Here is a 22,968-nt window from a genome sequence, read left to right on the forward strand (position 1 = left end):
TTCTTAAATATGCCTATGGTTGCTCCACTGTGTCTCTGTTGGTCTCCTCCAATGTGCCCCCCACGCTCTCATGATCGTTCAAGAAACAATATTCTTCACTGTATACCAATGCATGTGATAATAAATCAAATCAACTCTTTCCTTCCAGTACATCCACTGGGGGCTAATCTTACCAATCTCCTTCCCAAATAACACATCCTTCTTGCTGCTGGCCTTGTGCACTCTGCCAATGCATCAGTTCTCTCCACCCTTCTATCCATCTCCCTCCAAAATGTCTGTAAACAAGGCCCTTGCCAACTATCAACCTATTGTGGATATTTGCATCAATGCCATGGCCTTAACGAAAACTTGGCTGAGGGGTGATGAAGAGGGGCTAAACTAGGCTAATAAAACACATATAATCATGGGTTTGACACAATACTGACTTAAGAGTGAATGATCTTAGACTATAAAGAGCACTGACAAGAGACTGTCACTATAAAGGACAGCTCTAACTGAATAACAAGTATTTCTCATTTAAAACATGTATTTTGAATTTATAGAATGGATGCAGATTGCTTTTAGAATACATTTTGTTAAATTTCAGCCAAACAGCAAGATACAACAGGGTTTGATGGGATGAGGCAGTTAGACAGAGCCTGCATTGCCTAGGACAATTGTCTTACTGAATGCGGCTACCTTATCAGCAGTTGTTGGGAACAAAATGGCCACCAATGCCAGCTTGATGAATAGAACTACACCACTCAAAGCTGAAAACACAGGTGCAAGACAAACATAAGGATTTCTCAGGGTCGGACTAAGGGTCACATGGGTTTGAGTCTGTGGGAACATTGCCTTTAACCTTTACTGTCCAGCCTCCTGTGTAGCTAGGCAACCAGGGAAGGTAATATCCAGATATTTTAAGCTAATGAAATCCCATGAGACCAAGGTGTGACTCGTAATTGGCTGATATTGATGACAGGGTGAGTCATTGATTGATTTTTAAAGATTTCAGTTTAAGTTTATTTTTCAGTGTTGCAAGTCAGCTTACATTAACACTGCAATGAAGTCACTGTGAAGATCCCCTAGTCACCACACTCCGGCGCCTGTTTGGGTACACTGAGGGAGAATTTAGCATGGCCAATGCACCTAACCAGCATGTCTTTCAGACTGTGGGAGCAAACCAGAGCACCTAGAGGAAACCCATGCAGACACGGGGAGAATGTGCAGACTCCGCACAGACCAGTCAGGAATCGAACCCGGGTCCCTGCCGCTGTGAGGAAGCAGTGCTAACTGCTGTGCCATGGTTAAGTGATTTGTACTCATGTTTACTGGATCATGCCTACCGGAGAGGTGGGAAATATGCATAATTGTCCCAACAGAGGCACTGTATTTCAGAGTGATATTGGACTGTCTGGAGACTCCACATGGGTGCTGGGCCTTCTAATATCATTCTTCCATTTGATCATTTGGTCAATAAAGACACTTCTTACACCAGGACATCTGCTTCATGAGTTTCTGTCTTCAGCTTAAGTTTTTAGAACCCCCCTATCAAGGGATGACAACAACATCCTCTTAACTGAAACCTCCCTGTATCTTCCACCACTTGCTCCATCCAGCTGTGGTGGTCTGGTTCTTATAATTGGATCACACATTGGTCTGACTCCTTACTCCTCTGGCACCTTCTCCTCTCTTGATCACCTCACCTTGTTCCACCTCTCTCATCTCTCATTTAAAATCATTGTTTTCTACCACCCACTCATGTTTCATGCTAAATTTCTCACTGAGATACCTTCACCGCTTTCCTCCCTCAGCCTCTTACTGAGCAACTTCTCATCTTTGGTAACTTCAAGCCCCATCTGAATTAACCAACTTCTCGCTCCCCACCCTGAATTGACAACTCTCATAGCCTCCCTTAATCTCTCCCTCTATATACTATATAAACTCACCAACAAATATTTAAGGCCAACCCATTTTATGATGATGGAGAAAAATCCTGGAATTATACAAGAAAAGTTTGGATTTTAAAAAGAACTGAGTTGTATTTTTTTTTTAAATGGACCTAGACACCAAAGATGGCTTAAAATGTACAAAAGCCACTGACAGAGGGTTTCTCTAAGGAACAATGGAACCCCTCCCTGTGTTTTCAGTTAAGGTACTTGTAAAACTATCCAAAGACTGATTAATCTCTGGCAAGGCAAAGGGACATAATCTCTCATCTCCAAGACCCTAGGTATAATGGCCAAGACAAGCTAGTACATTCCAGTCTTCGTGGAGTTAAAAGCCTGCTTGTTACCAGTCTGTGTAGCTGTCCATTTAACACTGTGTGTGTGTGTGTCATAGAATCATTGAATCCTACAGTGTAGAAGGAGGCCATTCTGCCCATCGAGTCTGCACTAGCCACAATCCCACCCACACCCTATCTCCATTATCCCACGCATTTACCTCAGTTAGACCCCCTGACACTAAGGGGCAAGTTAGCATAGTAAATCCACCTAACTCGCACATCTTTGGACTGTGGGAGGAAACCAGAGCACCTGGAGGAAACCCACGCAAATGCAGGAAGAATGTGCAAACTCCACACAGAGAATGACCCAAGTCGGAAATTGAACCGGGGTCCCTGGCACTGTGAGGCAGCAGTGCTAACCACTGTGCCACCGTGCTGCCCTGCTATGAGCTATAAGAAAAGCAGCTGAAAGTTTGCCACGCTGAATAACCAAGAGAGTGCCCCTGCAAAGATAGCTAGTTTTTGCAAGCGCATCTAAAACTCTCTCTTTCTGTGAAAGTTGATAAGCCAGCAGAAGAATTGCAGCTGAACAGGAACTCTCTACCAAACTACCGAATTACAGGACACCTGAAACAAAAAATCAACTGTTCATCAGCAGAAGCCAACTACACTGAAAACAATCACAACGGCCACAAGACATCATTGTCTACGCCTTGCAACTCGAGGACTATTCTGTCTAACTTTAAAAAATATTTATTAACTATTTGGGCGGCACGGTGGCACAGTGGTTAGCACTGCCGCCTCACAGCGCCACGGACCTGGATTCAATTGCGGCCTTGGGTGACCAACTGTGTGGAGTTTGCACATTCTCCTTGTGTCTGTGTGGGCTTCCTCTGGGTGCTCCAGTTTCCTCTCATACTCCAGAGATGTGCAGGTTAGGTGGATTGGCCAGGCTAAATTGCCCCTTAATGTCAGGGGGATTATCAGGGTAAATACATAGGGTTACAGGGATAGGGCCTGAGTAGGATTGTTGTTGGTGCAGGCTTGATGGGCCAAATGGCCACCTTCTGCACTGTAGTGATTCTATTAGACTCAATTCTTATCTCTAATCTGTATGACACTGGATATATGTATTTTATCATTTTTCATCTTACCTTTTAGCAGATAATAAGTTTACTCTATTGTAACTCAAGAAAGGCTGGTCATATTGGCTCCTTTTTTAAACATAACTATTGGGTCTGGAAAAGGTATCCAAGGAAAAGGGAATCTTGTTTGATTAAACCTTTGCTGCTACCAGCAGAGAGTGAGTTGAATAAAGACATGGAGCCAATCATCCCTCCTCACCCGGGCTTGTGACATTTAGGGGGTATCCCAGCCGGATGGTGACAAATCGAGGAATCTTGCCCAGATCAACAACTTTTGGGGAACCCTACCTGGGACTAGTCCAATCAGCTGCTTCTACCATATCCTATCCTTCACCTAGCCCTTCGAAATTTCTTCCTGCCTTAGCTCTGAGCTGGCCTCTTTCCCTAGTTTTTCTCCTATCTCCCTCCCTTCATGCCCTATCCAAGTTTATCTTGTCCATGAGACCCATTCGACTGCTGACCACCCAATTTCCCTCCTCGTTCCTACCTTAGTTACTGTTAACACTTCTCTCTCCAGAGGTACAGTACACATCTCATTCAAATCTGCCATCATCACCCCTCTCAAAACTCAACTCTTGACTCCACAGTTCCTGCAAGCCACCATTTCATCTCTAACCTGTTTATTTTCTCCAAAGCCCCTGAACATGTTGTCATTTATCAAATCTGAGCCCATCTCTTGCAGAGCTCCATGTTTGAATCCCTCCAATCAGGTTTCTCCCAATGCCACAGTGCCAAACAACTCATGCCAAAGATACAAATGCATCCTCTGTGTTTGTGGAAAAGGCAAAATTTCCCTCCCAGTGCTTCTTGACCTGTATGTCAGCCTTTGAAACAGTTGACTGCACCATCTTCCTCTCATGCCTATTTACCATTTCTAGTTGCATGGGACTGTACTCTCCCAGTCCATTCTCACTTAACAATAATAGTTAGTGCATCACCTGTAATGGTTTTTCTCCCTGCCTCTACACCATTACTTCTGGTGTCCCCTTCAAGGATCTATCCTTGGGACTCCCCTGCCTCCATTTCTCATTGATGTGCTGCCTCCTTGCAATTGCATCCAAAAACACAGCATTGGGTTTCACATGTACCAGCTCCACATTACCACTTCCTGCTTTCTCTGTCTGATATTCAATACTGGATGAGCAGAACTTTCCTCCAACTAGATATTGTGGTCTTACAACAAACTAATTCCCTAACCACTGATTCCATCTCCCTCTGTGACAACTCCAAACCAGACTGTTCTCAACCTTGGAGTCATATTTCATAGAATCCCTACAGTGCAGGAGAGGCCATTCGGCCCATCGAGTTTGCACTGACTCTCTGACAGAATATCTTGCCCAGGCTCTCTCCCCTTCTCCGTAACCCCACACATTTCCCATGGCTAATCCATCTAACCTACACAGTGTGGGACACTCAGGGGAAATTTAGCATCTTTAGATAGTGGGAGGAAACCAGAGCACCTGGAGGAAACACATGTGGAGAATGTACAAACTCCACACAGACAGTCGCTCAAGGTCAGAATTGAACCCGGGTCCCTGGCAGTATGAGGCAGCAGTGCTAATCATTGTGCCGCCTGCGATGAACTTCCAAACACTTCTCCGTGCCATTTAGTTTAATTTAGTACCAAAAGCGAAAATGCTGGAAAATCTCAGCAAGTCTGGCAGCATCTGTAAGGAGAGAAAAAAGCTTTGACAAAGGGTCATCTGGACTCGAAAGGTCAGCTCTTTTCTCTCCTTACAGATGCTGCCAGACCTGCTGAGATTATCCAGCATTTTCTCTTTTGGTTTCAGATTCCAACATCCGCAGTAATTTGCTTTTATCCAGAGTTTAATTTAGTTTATTTATTAGTGTCACAAGTAGACTTACATTAACACTGCAATGAAGGTACTGTGAAAATCCCCTAGTCGCCACACTCGGGCACCCGTTCGGGTACACTAAGGGAAAATTTAGCATAGCCAATGCACCTAACCAATTTAATTAATTTAGTTTACTAACTTTATTTATTGTCACAAGTAGGCTTTCTTTAACACTGCAATGAAGTTTCAAACTTGGTAATATTGCCCAGCTCCACCCCTGGCTCTCAGTTCTGTTTAATGCTGCCTAACTTGCTGAATAATTTAGCAGTTCCTGTTTTTATTTCAAATTTCCGAAATCCACACTGTTTCGCTTTTGTATTCTTTGTAACCCACTCTCCCCGTTCGAGACAAACCCCTAAACTTGCAATCCAACGTTTGTCAAATGGGATTTTCCTTTTTAGACGTTGCCTTTTAAACTCATGTTCTGGAACAGTTTAAATTCTAAAGCTCGCAGCTTGACTTGACTGCACCACTTGGCTGTTTCACCCAGTTGAGAGCGCTCTACTCTGGAGTTTTCCTGAGCGTTTTGAAGAACAAACTACAGTTCCCAGGATCCACTGTACGCAGCAGACATGTCTCCTACCTGGAGGGGGAAGCATTCAAGGTGATTTCTGGGTTCGCTTTTACAGTCACCGACTTTCCGGACACAATTATCTCTATCTGCTGAATATTTTTAGAGCTTTTCTGTTTAAGCAACAGTTTTCTTTTATTTAATGGGACAGACAAATTGTATTCATTGCTGGCCCAATTCTGTTGTGTAAATCCGAAAAAGGACTTTTAATACCAAAGCTTATGTGAGTTATTAGATGCAAGGTGGCATACAGTGTAGCGGTCCCCTTGTGTAGTTATGTTTCCGATATAGAACGGCGAGAACATGCTGATAGCTAAGAGGAGCTGTGCTGACACCTGCAGTCGAAGTGCCAGGATGTTTTTGGGTTACAGAGCAATGAGCAGAAGCCTCCGAGACTGTTACCGCTTGCTCAATGTGCAGGAGGGCTGCAACGCCGAAGAGGTGAAGGAAGCCTATCTCAAACTGGTCAAGTTGCACCATCCAGATACTGGTTCTGGGGCAGATCCTGTGAAGTTCATGCAGGTGAAAGAAGCTTACAAGGCTGTGGTCAAACACTTAGCTGAGAAAAGGGCGGCAGATTCTGAAACAGAGGACGACGAGGAAGACCAATTGAAGCACATGGCACCCCAACACAGACAGTACCTTAGCTTCGAGGGCATTGGCATTGGAACGCCAAGTCAACGTGAGAAACAGTACAGAAAATTCAGAATGAACCGTGCCACTGAGCAAGTGCTGGACTACAGAAAACAGAAACTGCAACACGAGGAGCTGGAGAATACTATGATGGTGAAAGATGTCCAGCAGAGCAAGAAAATTAAGATAACCCAAGCAGTGGAACGGTTGGTGGAAGATCTCATCCAGGAATCAATGGCCAAAGGTGAATTTGATAACCTAAGTGGCAAAGGTAAACCACTGCAAAAGTTTTCCCAGTATCCATACATTGACCCCATGACTCACAATCTGAACAGGATACTCATAGAAAATGGGTATCAACCACAATGGATTGTCCAGCAGAAAGAAATAAAACAGACCAAAGAGAAGCTCCAAAATGATATGGTGGCCTATAGGAAGAAGCTTGGAGAGTCGCTGACCCTCCACAGCCAGAAACAGTGGAACCTCAAGTGTGAGCAGTTCAGGGATGAGATTAAGCAGCTCAATAAAACGGTCGATCATTTCAATTTAATTGTCCCTCTGCTGAACAGGCAGATGCTGCACTACAATCCAGATAAAGAACTTGCTATCGTACTGAAGAAATATGAGGTGTGCTTGGAAGCAAGCAAGGCCACTTCAGAGGTTGTGGTAAAATCAGCCGAGGGAAGTGACACATCTATACATGCAAAAAACAGCCTGTTCTCTTGGCTCAAACTCTTCCTGAAATAAGGACCGAGTAACACGTGAAAGATTCGTAATCTTTTGTGCTCAGAAGGTTTATTTACATCTTTAATTATAACTGCATTGCATACAGAGAAGTTGCAACAAGAGGAGGTGGTTCAGCTTCCCCAGCCGTCTTCCTCATTCCTGTCATTGGATCTGTCATTGGATCATGACTTAACTGTAGTCCAACTCCATTTACTTTCACTAGCTCTGTGTCACTTGATACTTTTATCTAATAAAAGATCTATCAGTCTGAATCTTGGAAGCTCTAATTGTCCCAGCACCCATTGCCTTTTAGGAGGGGAAAAGAGTTCAGATTTTTACCTTTGTGTGTGTGGAAAAAGTCCTTCTGAAATTCCCTCCTTAAATAGCCAGCTTCAGATTTTATGCATGCTCGTTCTTGTTTAATCTACCAAAGTAGTTTCTCTGTAGCTACTTTATTGGACAAACAGGTTATCATCTATTCATGACTGTTAGTGATTTTCACAGCATTGTTTAATTTGCCTGTAAAATCTACTATCGCCAAAACAACTGCTGTAGGTTGTTGTTAATTATTGTTGCACCTTTTTTTTGACTGGTGGATGGAAGTTGAAGTGTTCAAGGTGCCACTAAGTGGGAACCTATTTCAGTCTGCATTGACTTTCTTTAAAAGCAATGGTTTTAATAAGCCTTAATTGGGTGGTATAAAATACACTGTGAAACTCACAAAATGGAATACTAGGAATGTCACTGTTAACAATACGCTATCTTTGCATAAATAGTACTTTATGTAGATTCCCAGGTTCAAATTGTTTTCAGGAAATGCATTTATTCAATCTCTTTACATTATCCCTTGTTGTCAGGTTATTTAAATTGTCATCTAATAAAGTTGAATGCATCTCTAAGGCTTACTTTTTTTTACAAAAATGTATTAATGTTGCCTTCTTGGCAGGACTGTGCTATTGCTGTCCTCCAACTAATTATAAGGAAAGTTGGGGGTCAGTTTGTCTCAGTTGGCTGGATATCTGGTTCATGATGCTGAGCGATGCCAACAGTGCGGGTTCATTACCCGTACCGGCTGAAGTCATTCATGAAGGTCCTGCCTTCTCCACCTTGCTCTCTACCTGAGTTGTGGTGATCCTCAGGTTAAATCACCACCAGCCAATGGTCATCTGGGACTATGGCAACTTTACCTACAAGTAAAGTAGAGAAATGCTAAGAGAGACCAGTAAAGCATTTAAGGTGCAATTAATATATGGCAACAGGACTTCTTTAAATCCCCATCCCCTGCATTTCATCTATCTCATGCCATTCCCATCACATACCTTTCATCCATCTCATATCAATTCATTCCATGTTGCATCCCACTCTTTCTATGCCATTTCATCGTCCACTCCATCTCCTGTGTATTCGTATTCTGTGTCATCCCCATCACTCACCTCTTCATGGCATCTCTGTCACTCATCTCTCCATGCCATGTATATGTGTTTCCTCCGGGTGCTCCGGTTTCCTTCCACAGTCTAAAGATGTGCAGGTTAGGTGGATTGGCCATGCTAAATTTCCCATTAGTGTGTAGATTAAGGCATTAATGGGGTAAAGTGCAGGGAATATGGGGATAAAGTGAGAGGTGTGCCTGGTTAAGATGTTGGTGCAGACTCAATGGGCTGAATGGCCTCCTTCTGCACTCTAGAGGTTCTATAATTCCATGATCCTTATTACTCACTCCATGCCATCCCCATCTTCCCCCTCCCATTTTGTTACACTCTCCCTACTCCCTCTGAGTGCTTTATATTTGTTGAGGCGACCTCATAATTGTGCTATCCCTAAGACCACCTATTTCGCCCTCTGTAACATCGCCCCACTCTGCCTCTGTCTGAGCTCATCTGCTGAAACACTCATTTATACATTTGTTATTCTAGACTTGTCTATTCCATTGCACTCCTGGCAGTCACCCACATTCTATCCTCCGTAAAATTGAGGGCGTCAAAAGCTCTGCTGCCCATGACTTAACATGCAGCAAGTCCAGTTCCCATCATCAATACAAAATAAAAATACTGCGGATGCTGGAAATCAGAACTAAGAATAAAATGTTGGAAAGTAAACTCAGCAGGTTGGGCAGCATCTGTGGAGAGAAATAGAGTTAACTTTTCAAGTGGATAACCTTTCATCAGAAACTATCACACCTCGGCTTGTTGAACTGTGTTGGCTTCCATTTAAACAGCATTTTGATTGATTTGATTTACAATTCCCATCCTTGTTTTCCAGTTGACTTGCTTCTCCTATCTCTGACATCTCCTGCAGCACTACAATCCGCCAAGATGTCTGTGCTCCTCTAATTCTGGCTTGAGGAGATAGAGATTGCCCTGGGTCAATTTATTCAGATTGTTATATTGCATCTGAGGGAAAGTTAATCTATGATTCAAATTCAAGGTGGTATTGTACAATGAGCTATTGAGACCACACTCCATTGGGGAAATGTACAAACTATAAATAAATTGTTCAACGTGGACTAGGGTTTGTTTTCAGTGTCTTTCAGGTAAGATAACATGGGGTTTCTGCGATTATAAATTACATGCTGACAATGGCGTAATCTGAGATTTTTTTGGAAATTCAGAATTTATAACACGCTGTGTTAATGTAGGGTGATTGTCGCAATGCCCATAGCTAATGAGGAAATATATGGGGGCAATCTTACCAAAGTTTGGCAGCATATCAATTCTGGTATGAAAATGGAGTGGATCACATTGATAATTCCAGCAGAGGCAAGGCATGGTGCCCTCTGTCATGCCACCAGATTTTATAAACCCCACCAATCAGACCGCTCCCAGAACTGGCGCAAATCTAGATTATTTGTCTCTTTTTTTCTCTGATTCATCAGGCAATTTTTCTTCTATTACAAAATTATTAATTACAGTAATGCTACATATCTCTCTATATATTTTTCTGCCTTACTGCTTCCCTGGCAATGACTCTTCTGTTTTTAAATGTATCTTCTACAGGGAGACCCTGACTGCATTGTTCTAATTCCTATTCCAAATGTCTTCTTTGGCATGAAGTTGGCCTCCTCACGACTTCTGCCTAGAACTAGCCAAGTCCCATCTACATTAAAGCCTTCAGATACATCAGGGTTAGCTAAGGTTTATGTCACAAATCTGTTTCAGGATTTGCCAAGACTTTTACTTCTAAAAACGTTCAGGCCTTTTTTTCATATTACTGATGTGTGATCGGTGAAATAGTAATCCGAGGGAATAAACATATTGTAATCACAAAGAATTGAAGAAATTAGGAAAAATTCCTTTGAGGTGGTTAGAGTGTGGAATTATCTGCTACAAGCAGTGGACTCTATGGAAGCAGAGTCCATAAATTTAAATGGGAGGCTGGACAGTTGTTTGAAAGTGAGGAGTGTGAAAGAATAAGGGAATGAACAGGAGAGTAAGACTAGACAGACAATCTAGCTTGTGGGGAATAAAACAGTAATACAATGTGATGTCTAAATGGTTGGCTTCTGTCTGTAATATTGTATCAATTTAACTCTGGGCTTCTGTCATGCCAACAATTGAACGTCTGTTGACTTAAAGGACTTTTAGCTTCTATTATGTCGAGTGACGTGCACCAACCCCTGCCACCCCACTGCTCCAGCTTGCAACGTGCAGTCAAAATCTACTCATATTTACTGAGCCTACTTGTTTCTTCTCATGCTTGCAGTGTTTTGTCCTCAATTATTAAATCGAGGACCTACATCAATAAAATTCCTTGGAAACTCCTTATTTTTCAGGTAGACAGATAATATTAAAATCTAATGACGCTTTTTAGAGCAATAGTCGAACTCCTTATGCTGTTTCCAACTGGATCCAGCTTATGATAAAATACTGTGTAAGGTAGTAGTCAACAGCCTCTTTAACATGGGTTCACTGTTTATCAGGATATCAATTTTTAGAGTTCTTCTGTTCAGATCCTTCTATGGCTTTGTCCCTCCGATCTATGTAACCTTGACCACTTATTTTGCTCTCCCACCAGTGACTGTGCTTTCCACCACCAAGGCCCGAGGCACTGGAATTTTGTCCCTAATTTTCTCTACTTCCTTTAGATACTCCTTAACTTCTACTTTTTGAACGATGTTTTTGATCACTTGTCCTAATTCTTTGGCATGGTGTCAACTTCTAATAATGTTCCTGTGAAGCAATTTGAGATTTTTACAACATCATAAGCGGTTACAAAACTGCATGTGGAATCCTTTCATTTATTAGCCAAGTTATAGAATACAAGAGTGGGTAAGTAATGAGACAACTTCTCAGAGGCCAGTGTCCCTTCACCAGATTGTGACTAAAGGATTTTCACAGTAACTTCATTGCAGCGTTAATATAAGCCTACTTCTGATACGAATCAATAAACTAAAACTCATTCTACTGGATTGGCCAGTTTTTTAAGTTTATTTATTAGTGTCACAAGTAGGCTTACATTAACGCTGCAATGAAGTTACTGTGAAAATCCCCTAGTCGCCACACTCCTGCGCCTGTTCTGGTACACGAAGGGAGATTTTAGTATGGCCAATGCATCTAACCAGCACGTCTTTCGGACTGTGGGAGCAAACTGGAGCACCTGGAGGAAATCCATGCAGACACGGGGAGAATGTGCAGACGCCATACAGTGACCCAAGCTGGGAATTGAACCCGGTCCCTGGCACTGTGAGGCAGCAGTGCCACCGTTCTGCCCTCTTTGATTTGGTTGATTAATTGTCACGTATTGTGATACAGTGAAAAGTATTGTTTCTTGCGCAATACAGGCAAAACATACCATTCACAGGGGACAGGGTGCAGAATATAGTGTTGCAGATTACAGATAGGCCTTATGTAGCTATCCTTATAATTTGTTTAAAACACTGGCAGCTATTAGAGTGAGCTATTTTTATAAGCTGCAGACAATTGTGCCAAAGAAACAAAACTGCCTTGTCCTGTGTAATGTCTTATTAATAACTTGACCCAGAAGAATCATAGAATTATAGAATCAAAGAAGAGGGCTTCAACATGGGAGGGGGGGTGGGGAGCAGCCAATGGCAGCTCTCGTTTCATGCGAGGCACCTCCGTCAAAGTGGGCGGATCCCTGGCGACTGTAAGACGAGATGCGATTGGCGGTAGTGGGGCCGGTGTCTCGTTTGCCATTGGGCGAATGGGTGTCAATCAGCGCTGGGGGGGCGGGGCGGGCGAGCTGGGTGTCAATCAGCCCCGGGGGGCGGGGCGGGCGAGCTGGGTGTCAATCAGCCCCGGGGGGCGGGGCGGGCGAGCTGGGTGTCAATCAGCGCCGGGGGGCGGGGCGGGCGAGCTGGGTGTCAATCAGCGCCGGGGGGCGGGGCGGGCGAGCTGGCTGTCAATCAGCGCCGGGGGGCGGGGCGGACAGGACAGGACAGCACCGGGTGGAGAAGGCGAGCCAAGCCGGGCCGGCCTGTGAAGGGGGGGGGGAAGCCGGATTGAAGAAGCCAAAATCCAGGTTGGTGCACTTTAGATGTGTTTTCTTTTTTTTATAAAGGGATAGAGATGAAAATAGCAGCGGTGTGGTTCCCATTTGGTGAGTGTGGCCCTCAGCTTTGTGGGCGGCAGTTTGTCCTCCTGAGCCTGGGAGATGGGCGGCGGAGGAGGAGGAGGCTGCTGCAACAGCAAAGCCTGAAACAACCTTGTACCTGCATCTGGAACCATCCCCTGAGTGACACATCACTGGCTGCAGACATGGCCTTAGCTCAGGTTCTTTAAAGTCTGGACATGTTCTCTACCTGTCACCTTTTAATGGAAAATACTGATTGCTGTGGGCAGCACATTTAAAAAAAACCATTTTAACTCTCATTCCTCATCCTAAACTGCTGCCAATATATATCTCTTCTCATCATATACTAGTAGTGTTCCTAGCGGGGGGGCAGTGATGGAGAGGGGAAGAGGTTTATTTTGGTACAACCCCCCCCAAATCAGCAAACTTTCCTTACCTGATCAGTAGCTTACTCCAATTTTGTATCAGGAAACTAAAGCAGGAAATGGTTTTATTTTTGTTCTTTTAATTCTGCGTTGGATATAAAATGTAAGGGCTGAATTCCACCAATGAGGTGAGAGTGCCATTGATGTTGAGGTGACGTTTGATTTTTTTGGCATCAAGTAACCCTGGCAAAATCAAAGTCAATGGGAATCGGGGAAAAATCTCTTGGCTGGTTGTGGTCACTCCTCACGCAAGGGAAAATGGATGGTCGCGATTGTTGGGAGCCAGTCATTTCAGCTTCAGGGTGTTGCTGCTGCTGCACTGCCTCAGGTAGTGTCCTAGGCCCAACCATCTTCAAACTGCTTCATCAATGACCTCCTACCCACTATAAGGTCAGAAGTGGGGGTGTTTGCTGACAATTGTATAGTGCTCAGAACAATTTGCAACTCCTAAGGTACTGAAGCAATCTGTGTTTCATGGTGCTTGCATGCATCAAGACTGGGGCAACTTTCCAACTTAGACAAAATGTGACAAGTAACGGTTGTGACACACAACTGCCAGGCAACGGCCATCTCCGACAAAAGAGAATCTAGCTATCTCCACTTGATGTTCAAAAGAAGGAAAGATTTGCATTTGTATAGCACTTTGCACAACCCTGGATGTCTCGAGCACTTTACAGGCAGTTAAGTACTTTTTGGATTGCAGTCATTGTTGTGATGAAAAGCAACAGCCAAACTGTGCACAAGTTCTCAGAAACAATAATATGATGATGACCAAAGAATTAAAAAAAACATTTCTGGGACGTGGGTGTTGCTGGCTGGACCAGCATTTATTGCCCATCCCTAGTTACCTTTCAGAAGGTGGTGGTGAGCTAGCTGCCTTGAACCGTTGCAGTCACGGAGGTGTTGGTATACCTAGAGTGCTTTTAGGGAGAGAGTTCCAAGATTTTGACCCAGAAACAATGAAGGAACAGCAATATATTTCCAAGTCAGATTGGTGAGTGACTTGGGCTCCAAGTGATGGTATTCCCAGGTATCTGCTGCTCTTGCCTTTCTGGATGGTAGCGGTCGTGGGTTTGGAAGGTGCTGTCTGAGGAACTTTGGTGAGCTCCCACGTGCATCTTGTACATGGTATACATGGCTGCCACTGTTCATTGGTGTTGGAGGGATTAAATGTTTGTGGAAGGGGTAGCAATCAAGCAGGTTGCTTTGTCCTGGATGGTGTTGAACGTCTTGAGTGTTGTTGGAGTTGCACTCACCCAGGCAAGTGGAGAGTATGCCACTACATTCCTGACTTGTGTCTTGTAGATAGTGGACAGGCTTTGAAGGTCAGGAGGTGAGTTTCTCGCCATGGGATTCCTAGTCTTTGACCTGCTCTGGTAGCCACAGTATTTATGTGGCTTGTCCAGTTCAGTTTCTGCTCAACGGTAACCCCCAGGATGATGGGGCAGTGTTGATCAAGGAATAAGTATTGGTCAGGTAATTGGGGATAACTCTCCCGCTCTTCTTCAAAATAATGTATGAATCCTCTGGAATGTCAGCCTTGATTTGTGTGCTCAAGCCCTCAATAACAACTTGAACCTGAAATCTGGTGACTTGGGAGGCATTAATCATTGTTGAATACCCCACTATCTACATCTACATTACCATAGACCAGAAACTCAACTGGACCAGACATGTAAATACTGTAGCTACAAGATGTGCATATGGGTTAGGTTAATTGGCCATGCTAAATTGCCCCTTAGTGGCAATTTAACAGGGTAAATATGTGGGGTTGCTGGGTTAGGGCCTGGATGGGATTGTTGTCAATGCAGGCTCGATGGATCAAATGGCCTCCTTCTGCATGGTAGGGATTCTATGAGATCACACCTAGCATACAGTGAACAATATAGCTAAGGAAAGATATATTACTGGCAGTCCAGCGAAGGTTCGCTAGGTTGATCTCTGGTATGGAGGGATTTTCTTATGAGGAGAGGTTGAGTAGGTTGGGCCTTGTATTCATTTGAGTTTAGAAGAATGAGACATATAGGGTGAGATTTTACGGCCTTGCTCGTTCCAAAACCGTAAAATCCTGCTGGAGGTCAATGGACCTTTCCATTTTCCACCCCCTCGCCTGTTCCAAAAACCGTGGTGCGCGGGGTAGTAAAGTTCTGGCAATAGGATTCTTAGGGGGCTTGACAGGGTAAATTCTGAGAGGTTCTTTACTCTTGTTGAAGAGTCTAAGATTGGAAAAACAAAAAAAAACAGAGTCTAAGAGCAGAGGGCATAATCTCAGAGTTGGGGGGTTTCCGTTTAAGACAGAAATGAGGAGGAATTTCTTTTCCTATCTAGACCAATCACCTGCACCCTTCTATTCCCCACTTGTTCATGTGTCTATCCAGATAATTCTTAAATGCACATCCCCCCCCCCCCACCCCCCCGGTTCAACTGTCTACCTTATCTATGCCCCTCATAATTTTATAAACTTCTATCAGGTCAGCCTCTGTTGTTCGGGGAGAACAATCCCAGTTTATTCAATCTTTCCTCATAGCTAATACCCTCCATACCAGGCAACATCGTGGTGAACCTTTTCTGTACTCCCTCCAAAGCCTCCACGTCCTTCTGGTAGTGTGGCGATCAGAATTGGACACAGTATTCCAAATCTGTGGAATTCTTTACCGCAGAGGGTTATAGAATCTGGGTCATTAAGTATGTTCAAGACTGAGACGGACAGATTTTTAATCAGTAAGGGAATGAAGGGTTATGTGTCTAAGGTGGGAAAGTGGAGTTGAGAATTATCGTATCCGATCAGTCATGATCTCATTGTATGGCAGAGCAGTCTTGACAGGCTGAATTACTTACTTCTGCTCTTATGTCTTATGGTCTAATTCGCTAAGCCTTTACAAACTTGTAACCTCCACCACCTAGAGGAAGCACAGCATGGGAACACCACCTGTAAGTTCTTCCCCAAGCCACATGCCATCCTGAATGGAACTATATTGTTGCTTCTTTACTGTCGCTAGATTAAACTCTTGGAACCTCCTCCCTAACCTCGCTATAGAAGTACATTGGTTGCAGTGATTTAAGAAGGTGGTCCATCGCCAACTTCTCAAGGACAATTCAGATGCATAAGAAGTGCTGACCTTGCTAGAAATGCTCAGATCTAGTGGGCAAGAAAGAAATTGGATTTCAATGCTATTTTTAATGGAGGCGTGTTACCTTCCACTTTTAGGTTGCTGTGCAGAATTTGTGTGGAGGGTGGTGTTGGTTAGGTACCTTCAACTTCTCCAAAAACCTTTCCCTTGTAACAAAGTGTTGGGAAATGTGCAGAGGCAGCAAGTGTCAGCTTCACTCAATTGTTGATACTTTTCCTTGGAACAGAACTAATCCACCCAAACTACATATCTTTTGACACTAAGGGGCAATTCAGCATGGCCAATCCACCTAACATGCATATCTTTGGACAGTGGGAGAGAACCGGAGCACCTGGAGGAAATCCACACAGACACGGGGAGAACGTGCAAACTCCACACAGTCACCCAAAGCTGGAATCAAACACGGGTTCCTGGCGCTGTGATGCAGCGGTACTAACCATTGTGCCACCGTGCCGCCTTCTAAGCAAACAACATAAACTGACACTTCAGTACAGAATCAAGGAGGAGCCAATTTGTCAAAATTAATGTCCTTTAATTGAACAGTTATACCAATACCTTATTTGCTGCTTAAAGGATCTTGTGACATTATTTAAAGGAAACCGGGGCACTCCTTCAGTGACTTGTCCTTGAACTAACACTCCCAAAACATAGAAAATAAGAGCAGGAGTAGGCCTTTGGCCCCTCAAAAAAACCAAATATATATAATAATGAGACCTTCCCGTTTTCAGATTGACTTCTTCATTTGTCACCATTGTAACAGTATCTGCACTTCAACAAATTAATGTGAAGTGCTCTGGGATTTGAAAGGTTGTATAAAAATGCAAGTTTGCTCTTTCATAGAAGTGTCCTGGTCTTGTTTTTTTCTTCCCCACCCAAAGTTCTGATGATCTATAGATTTCCCACATGTGGAAAGTTCATGGTAGGATCAATTGTATATGCATTGTGAAAGGGCCAGGCTTGACGGTTTGGTGATCTTTCCTCCTAACGTGCATTATTTTCTTGCGTCATTGTCTTGTCTTGGTTCGTGGTCTCATTGGAGATAATTGCTTCTGAGTCATTATGCATATTGACTATGTCTGACCATTGCTGTTATTGTCAATATCTGTCATCAAATTTGCACCATTAGAACTGTTTGCGAGAGGAGTAGAAGTAACACGGGTCTGTTTAACAATGTTTTCAGTGAACAAGTAGTGTTTTATTCCATTATTAAATGAAGACTAGCTGTTAACGTTTTTCCCCAATTATGTCTAGACAAACAGTGAAGATTTGCATGGACGATAAACATTTGGGAAGGAGGAGATAGAAGCAAGCACATAAACTCATTAAATAGACATATGTACGAGTGTCCTAGCTAGTGATAAAGTATGAACTATGTAATTTCCCTCCCATTATTAAAACTCATCATTAACATGAATCATGTGCATTCTGAAATGGAGAACATACATATGTTGACGTTAATGTTTTGTTGAAGCTTTTCCATCAAATTTTCATTTATTTTAATTAAAGTATATGTTCACATAGTATATCTAACATAGCAAATTAACTAACCAAATGTATGTGTTTTTTTGGGGGTTTGAGTGGGGAATGTATTCAGGGGAGGTGGCGGCATAGTGATGGTGTTACTGGACTAGTAATCTAAAGACCCAGAGTAATGCTCTGGGGACCTGGGTTCGAATCCCACCACAGCAGATGGTGAAATTTGAATTGAATAAAAATCTGGAATTAAAAAGTCTAAATGATGACCATGAAACCATTGTCGATAGTCATAAAAACCCATTTGGTTGTCTGAGGTCCTTAACGTTCTTGCATGTGATTCTAAATCCACAGCAAATGCCTTCTGAAATGGCCTAGCAAGCCATTCAGTTTAAGGACAATTAGGGATGGGCAATAAATGCTGACCCAGCCAGCGGTGCTCACATCCCTTGAATGAATTAGAAAAGCTACATGTCATAGAGCCATAGAATAGCACAGAAGGAGGGCATTTGGCACATTGAGCCTGCATAGCAAACCAGTTAGTTCTATTATCCTGTACTTCTAAATATTTATCCAATTTCCTTGGACCCACCAAGCAGTGTACTCTGGATCCTAATCATTCATTGTTTTTATGATGTGGAGATGCTGGCGTTGGACTGGGGTGGGCACAGTAAGAAGTGTCTCAACACCAGGTTAAAGTCCAACAGGTTTATTTGGTAGCACGAGCTTTCGGAGCGCTGCTCCTTCATCAGGTGAGTGGAGAGTTGGGTTCACAAACAGGCCATGTGTAGACACAGACTCAAGATTGCAAGATAATGGTTGGAATGCGAGTCTTAACAGGTAATCAAGTCTTTACAGGTACTGACAATGCGAGTGGAGAGAGGGTTAAGCACAGGTTAAAGAGATGTGAATTGTCTCAAGCCAGGATAGTTAGTAAGATTTTGCAAGCCCAGGCCAAATGGTGGGGGTTACAGGTAGTGTGACATGACCCCAAGATCCTGGTTGAGGCCGTCCTCGTGTGCGGAACTTGGCTATCAGTTTCTGCTCGGCGATTCTGCATTATCATGTGTCTTGAAGGCCGCCTTTGAGAACACTTACCCGAAGATCGGAGGCTGAATGCCCTTGACTGCTGAAGTGTTCCCTGACAGGAAGGGAACACTCCTGCCTGGTGATTGTCGAGCAGTGTCTATTCATCCATTGTCGTAGCGTCTGCATGGTCTCGCCCATGTACCATGCCCCGGGACACCCTTTCCTGCAGCATATCAGGTAGACAACATTGGCCAAATCGCATGGGTATGTACTGTGTACCTGGTGGATGGTGTTCTCACGTGAGATGATGGCATCTGTGTCGATCCGGCATGTCTTGCAGATGTTGCTGTGGCAGGGTTGTGTGGTGTTGTGGTCGCTATTATCCTGAAGGCTGGGTAGTATGCTGCGAACAATGGGTGGCACGGTGGCGCAGTGGTTAGCACTGCTGCCACACAGTGCCAGGGACCCGGGTTTGATTCTGGCCTCGGGCCATTGTCTGTGTGGAGTTTGCACATTCTCCCCGTGTCTGCATGGGTTTCCTTTGGGTGCTCCGGTTTCCTCCCACAGTCCAAAGATGTGCAGGTTAGGTTGATTGGCCATACCAAATTGATCCTAGTGTCAGGGGATTAGCAGGGTAAATATGTGGGGTTATGGGAATAGGGCCTGGGTGGGATTGCGGTCGGTGCAGACTTGATGGGCTGAATGGCCTCCTTCTGCACTGTAGGGATACTATGTTCTATGTTTGAGGTTGCACGGTTGTTTGAAGGCAAGTAGTGGGGATGTGGAGATGGCCTTGGCGAGATGTCCGTCTTCATCGATGACATGTTGAAGGCTTCGAAGAAGATGTCGTACCTTCTCCGCTCTGGGGAAGTATTGGACGACGAAGGGTACTCCGTCGGACGTGTCCCATGTTTGTCTTCTGAGGAGGTTGGTGCAGTTTTTCACTGTGGTGCATCAAAACAATCAATTGATGAGTCGAGCGCCATATCCTGTTCTTATGAGGGTGTCTTTCAGCGTCTGTAGGTGTCTGTTACGTTCCACCTCATCTGAGCAGATCCTGTGTATACAGACGGCTTGTCCGTAGGGGATGGCTTCTTTAGAGTGTTTAGGGTGGAAGCTGGAGAAGTGGAGCATCATGAGGTATCCATGGGCTTGTGGTACAGTGAAGTGCTGAGGTGACCGTCCTTGATGAAGATACGTGTGTCCAAGAATGCAACCAATTCTGGAGAGTAGTCCATGGTGAGTCTGGTGGTGGGATGGAACTTGTTGATGTCATCATATAGTTGTTTCTGTGATTCTTCGCCGTGAGTCCAAAGGAAGAAAATGTCATTGATGTATCCAGTGTATAGCATCAGTTGAAGGCCCTGTGTGGTGAAGAGGTCTTGTTCGAACCTGTGCATGAAGATGTTGGCATATTGAGGTGCGAATCTGGTCCTCATGGCTGTTCCGTGTGTCTGGATGAAAAACTGGTTGTTGAAAGTAAAGACATTGTGGTCCAGGATGAAACAGATGAGTTGTAGAATTGTATCTGGAGGTTTGCAGTTGTCGGTGTTGAGGACTGAGGCAGTTGCAGCAATGCCGCCGTTGTGGGGGAAGCTGGTGTAGAGTGCTGAGACGTCCATTGCGACGAGGAGTGTTCCTGGCTCAACTGCTCCATGGGTGCTGGGTTTCTGTAAGAAGTCCGCGGTGTCGCGACAGAAGCTGGGGGTTCCTTGTACGATGGGTTTCAGGATGCCCTCGATGTAGTCGGAGAGGTTCTCTCACAGGGTCCCATTGTTTTTAAGAAAAGGTTTCTCTTTGCCAATCACCTACAATCTGTACTCTCTGGTTATTGATCTTCCAGCTACTGGAAACAGTCTCTTTCAATTTACAGTAAAGGCCCGTTGTTCACAGGGGTTACATTCCCACGAAATCTCACAAACAATGAAATTGCAAATGATGCTTCTCAATGGGAGTCAGTCAGATAGGTTTCATTGCGAGGGCAGCATTGGTTTGCACAGTTACTGTACAACAAATCGTGGTACCTGTACAACAGACGGGGAGCCTCTGAGCAATATGTGACACGTACTAAAAATTTTAAAAAGAGATGATCCTCATTTCAGGAAAAAAATGAATCACCTCAAAACTGGCAGACACAATCTGTGCTCTTTCCAAAATTGAGTAGAGCAATTATTTCAGCTCTAGACTGAGATTTGGACATTTCCAAGTTAATTTCTCCATTCCAGCTGCACATCAGCAGCAACCATTCTAGACACCTCTCAAAAAAGTGCTCAAGAGAATTAAATGTTCTCGGCCAGGACTAGTGGAAGGCTCCCACTCTGAGACTTCAACACCATTTCTCCATTAAACATGTTGAGGTCTCTATTCCGTCATGATTATCGTCTCATCGGGAAAAGAAGAGAGAGGGAAGAAAACGCGGAATATCAAACATTGCTGACATAATGGGTGATATAGTACAAAGTGCTACAAAGTACAAAGCATGGTGGCACAGTGGTTAGCACTGCTGTCTCTCTGCGCCAGGGACTTGGGTTTGATTCCTGGCTTGGGTCACTGTCTGCTTCAAGTTTGCACATTCTCCCCTTGGTTTGCATGGGTTTCCTCCGGGTGCTTTGATTTCCTCCCACACTCCAAAGATGTACGGGTTAGATGGATTGGCCATGCTAAATTGCCCTTTAGTGTCAGGGGGACAAGCTAGGGTAAATTAATTGTGGGGTTACGAGGATAGGGCCTGGGTGGGATTGTGGTCAGTGCAGACTCGATGGGCCCAATGGCCGCCTCCTGCACTGTAGGATTCTACGGTAAGTGTGGGTAAGCAAACACACGAACAAGGAAGTCATGAAAGGCAGAACTTCACTCTATTCTTAAACCCTTCATGATTTAACAGATCTCGATTTAGCCTTCAATTTTCAGATCTCAATTTAGCTTTCTCTGCACCATGGTGAACAACACCAAGTTCTCTGGTCTATCCACATAACTGTAAATCCCTCTACCCTCGCCAAAGCCTTCACATTCTTCCTAAACTGTGGTGTCCAGAATTGGACTTTCACCTTAGCATAACTTCCTGGCTTTTGTATTCTATACGTCTTTGTAAATTGGTCAATACAATGTGATTTTCAGGTTTCAGTTTCCTAATTATAGATCATGTAATAAAAGTATTTGCTCATGTATGTTATTTGTAAAGATTTAAAACGGTGGCTTGAGAGCAAATGTTTTTATTTGCATTTCTTTTGTATTCGAAAAGCATTTCACCAAATATTTTCTGGCAGAATCAACTGGACTGCTTCGGACTAGGGATCAAGCCTAGACCTTTCTTGTGGGAACACCATTGTGGCCCACTGTGGAGCAGCTTTGACAGATATGTTGAGAATGAATAGTATGTCCACCTTCAGTTGTGAGTAGGGAGGAATGGGAAGGAGATTTGTTTTAAATTACAATCTCCCATTTTTAAAATGGATGTTTTATCTGTAATTTTTAAGATAAAGGTGGAAAGAGTTTTTTTAAAGAGGGCAAGCAATTCCATTTCATTTGATAGAACAACTCCACCACCCTTCTCCCTTGATCATTGTATCATAGAATAGTTCAGCACTGGAGGAGATGAATTGGCATGTAGAGTCTATGCTTCCTCTTTCAAAGGGCAATTCAATTAGTTCCATTTCCTATTGTTTGCTAATATCCCTGCCTCTTTTCTCTAAGAAATTCAGGCACAGCATGGTGGCATGGGCGGCACGGTGGTTAGCACTGCTGCCTCATAGCGCCAGGGACCTGGGTTTGATTCCCAGCTTGGGTCACTGTGTGGAATCTGCACGTTCTTCCAGTGTCTGCAAGAGTTTCCTCCGGGTGCTCCGGTTTCCTCCCACAGTCCGAAAGATGTGCTGGTTAGGTGCATTGGCCATGCTAAATTCTCCCTCAGTGTACCCGAACAGGCGCCAGATTGTGGCGACAAGGGGATTTTCACATAACTTTATTGCAGTATGAATGAAAGCCTACTTGTGACACGAATAAATAAACTAAACTTTATCCCATTCTACTTTGAAGACAACTATCGAATTTGTATTCGCCAGACTATCAATTCGTTCCAAATCCTAACCACTTGTCATTTTCTCTTGCTGTATCTGGTTCTTTTAAAAAAATTGATTCATGTATGTATGGATTGCTTGCAATATCAACCTTTTATTACCCACCCTTTTAGCAAGCATCTTAAAGCTGGGGCCCATAGTTATCGCCCCTTCAGTCAATGCTAACTG

General features: G+C 43.9%; 3 protein-coding genes across 5 annotated transcripts in view; 2 read left to right on the forward strand and 1 right to left on the reverse strand.

Annotated features, from left to right (window-relative positions):
* The window catches only part of gart (phosphoribosylglycinamide formyltransferase), a 58,323-nt gene extending 45,168 nt beyond the window's left edge, over positions 1-13,155 (reverse strand). The window contains exon 1 of the mRNA XM_078232803.1: positions 13,103-13,155. The gene's annotated coding sequence lies outside the window, so the exon portion shown is untranslated. The remainder of the gene's footprint in view (positions 1-13,102) is intronic.
* Positions 5,804-7,987, forward strand: dnajc28 (DnaJ (Hsp40) homolog, subfamily C, member 28). Its single transcript, XM_078232025.1, has one exon. It carries the CDS (start codon positions 6,082-6,084, stop codon positions 7,156-7,158), a length of 1,077 nt encoding a protein of 358 aa, XP_078088151.1. The 5' UTR covers positions 5,804-6,081; the 3' UTR covers positions 7,159-7,987.
* The window catches only part of LOC144506546 (transmembrane protein 50B-like), a 70,106-nt gene continuing 59,639 nt past the window's right edge, over positions 12,502-22,968 (forward strand). For all 3 annotated transcript variants that reach the window (XR_013499922.1, XR_013499923.1, XM_078232807.1), the window contains exon 1: positions 12,502-12,615. The gene's annotated coding sequence lies outside the window, so the exon portion shown is untranslated. The remainder of the gene's footprint in view (positions 12,616-22,968) is intronic.

Source organism: Mustelus asterias, chromosome 17 (genome assembly GCF_964213995.1).
Source record: "Mustelus asterias chromosome 17, sMusAst1.hap1.1, whole genome shotgun sequence".
NCBI classification, from domain to species: domain Eukaryota; kingdom Metazoa; phylum Chordata; class Chondrichthyes; order Carcharhiniformes; family Triakidae; genus Mustelus; species Mustelus asterias.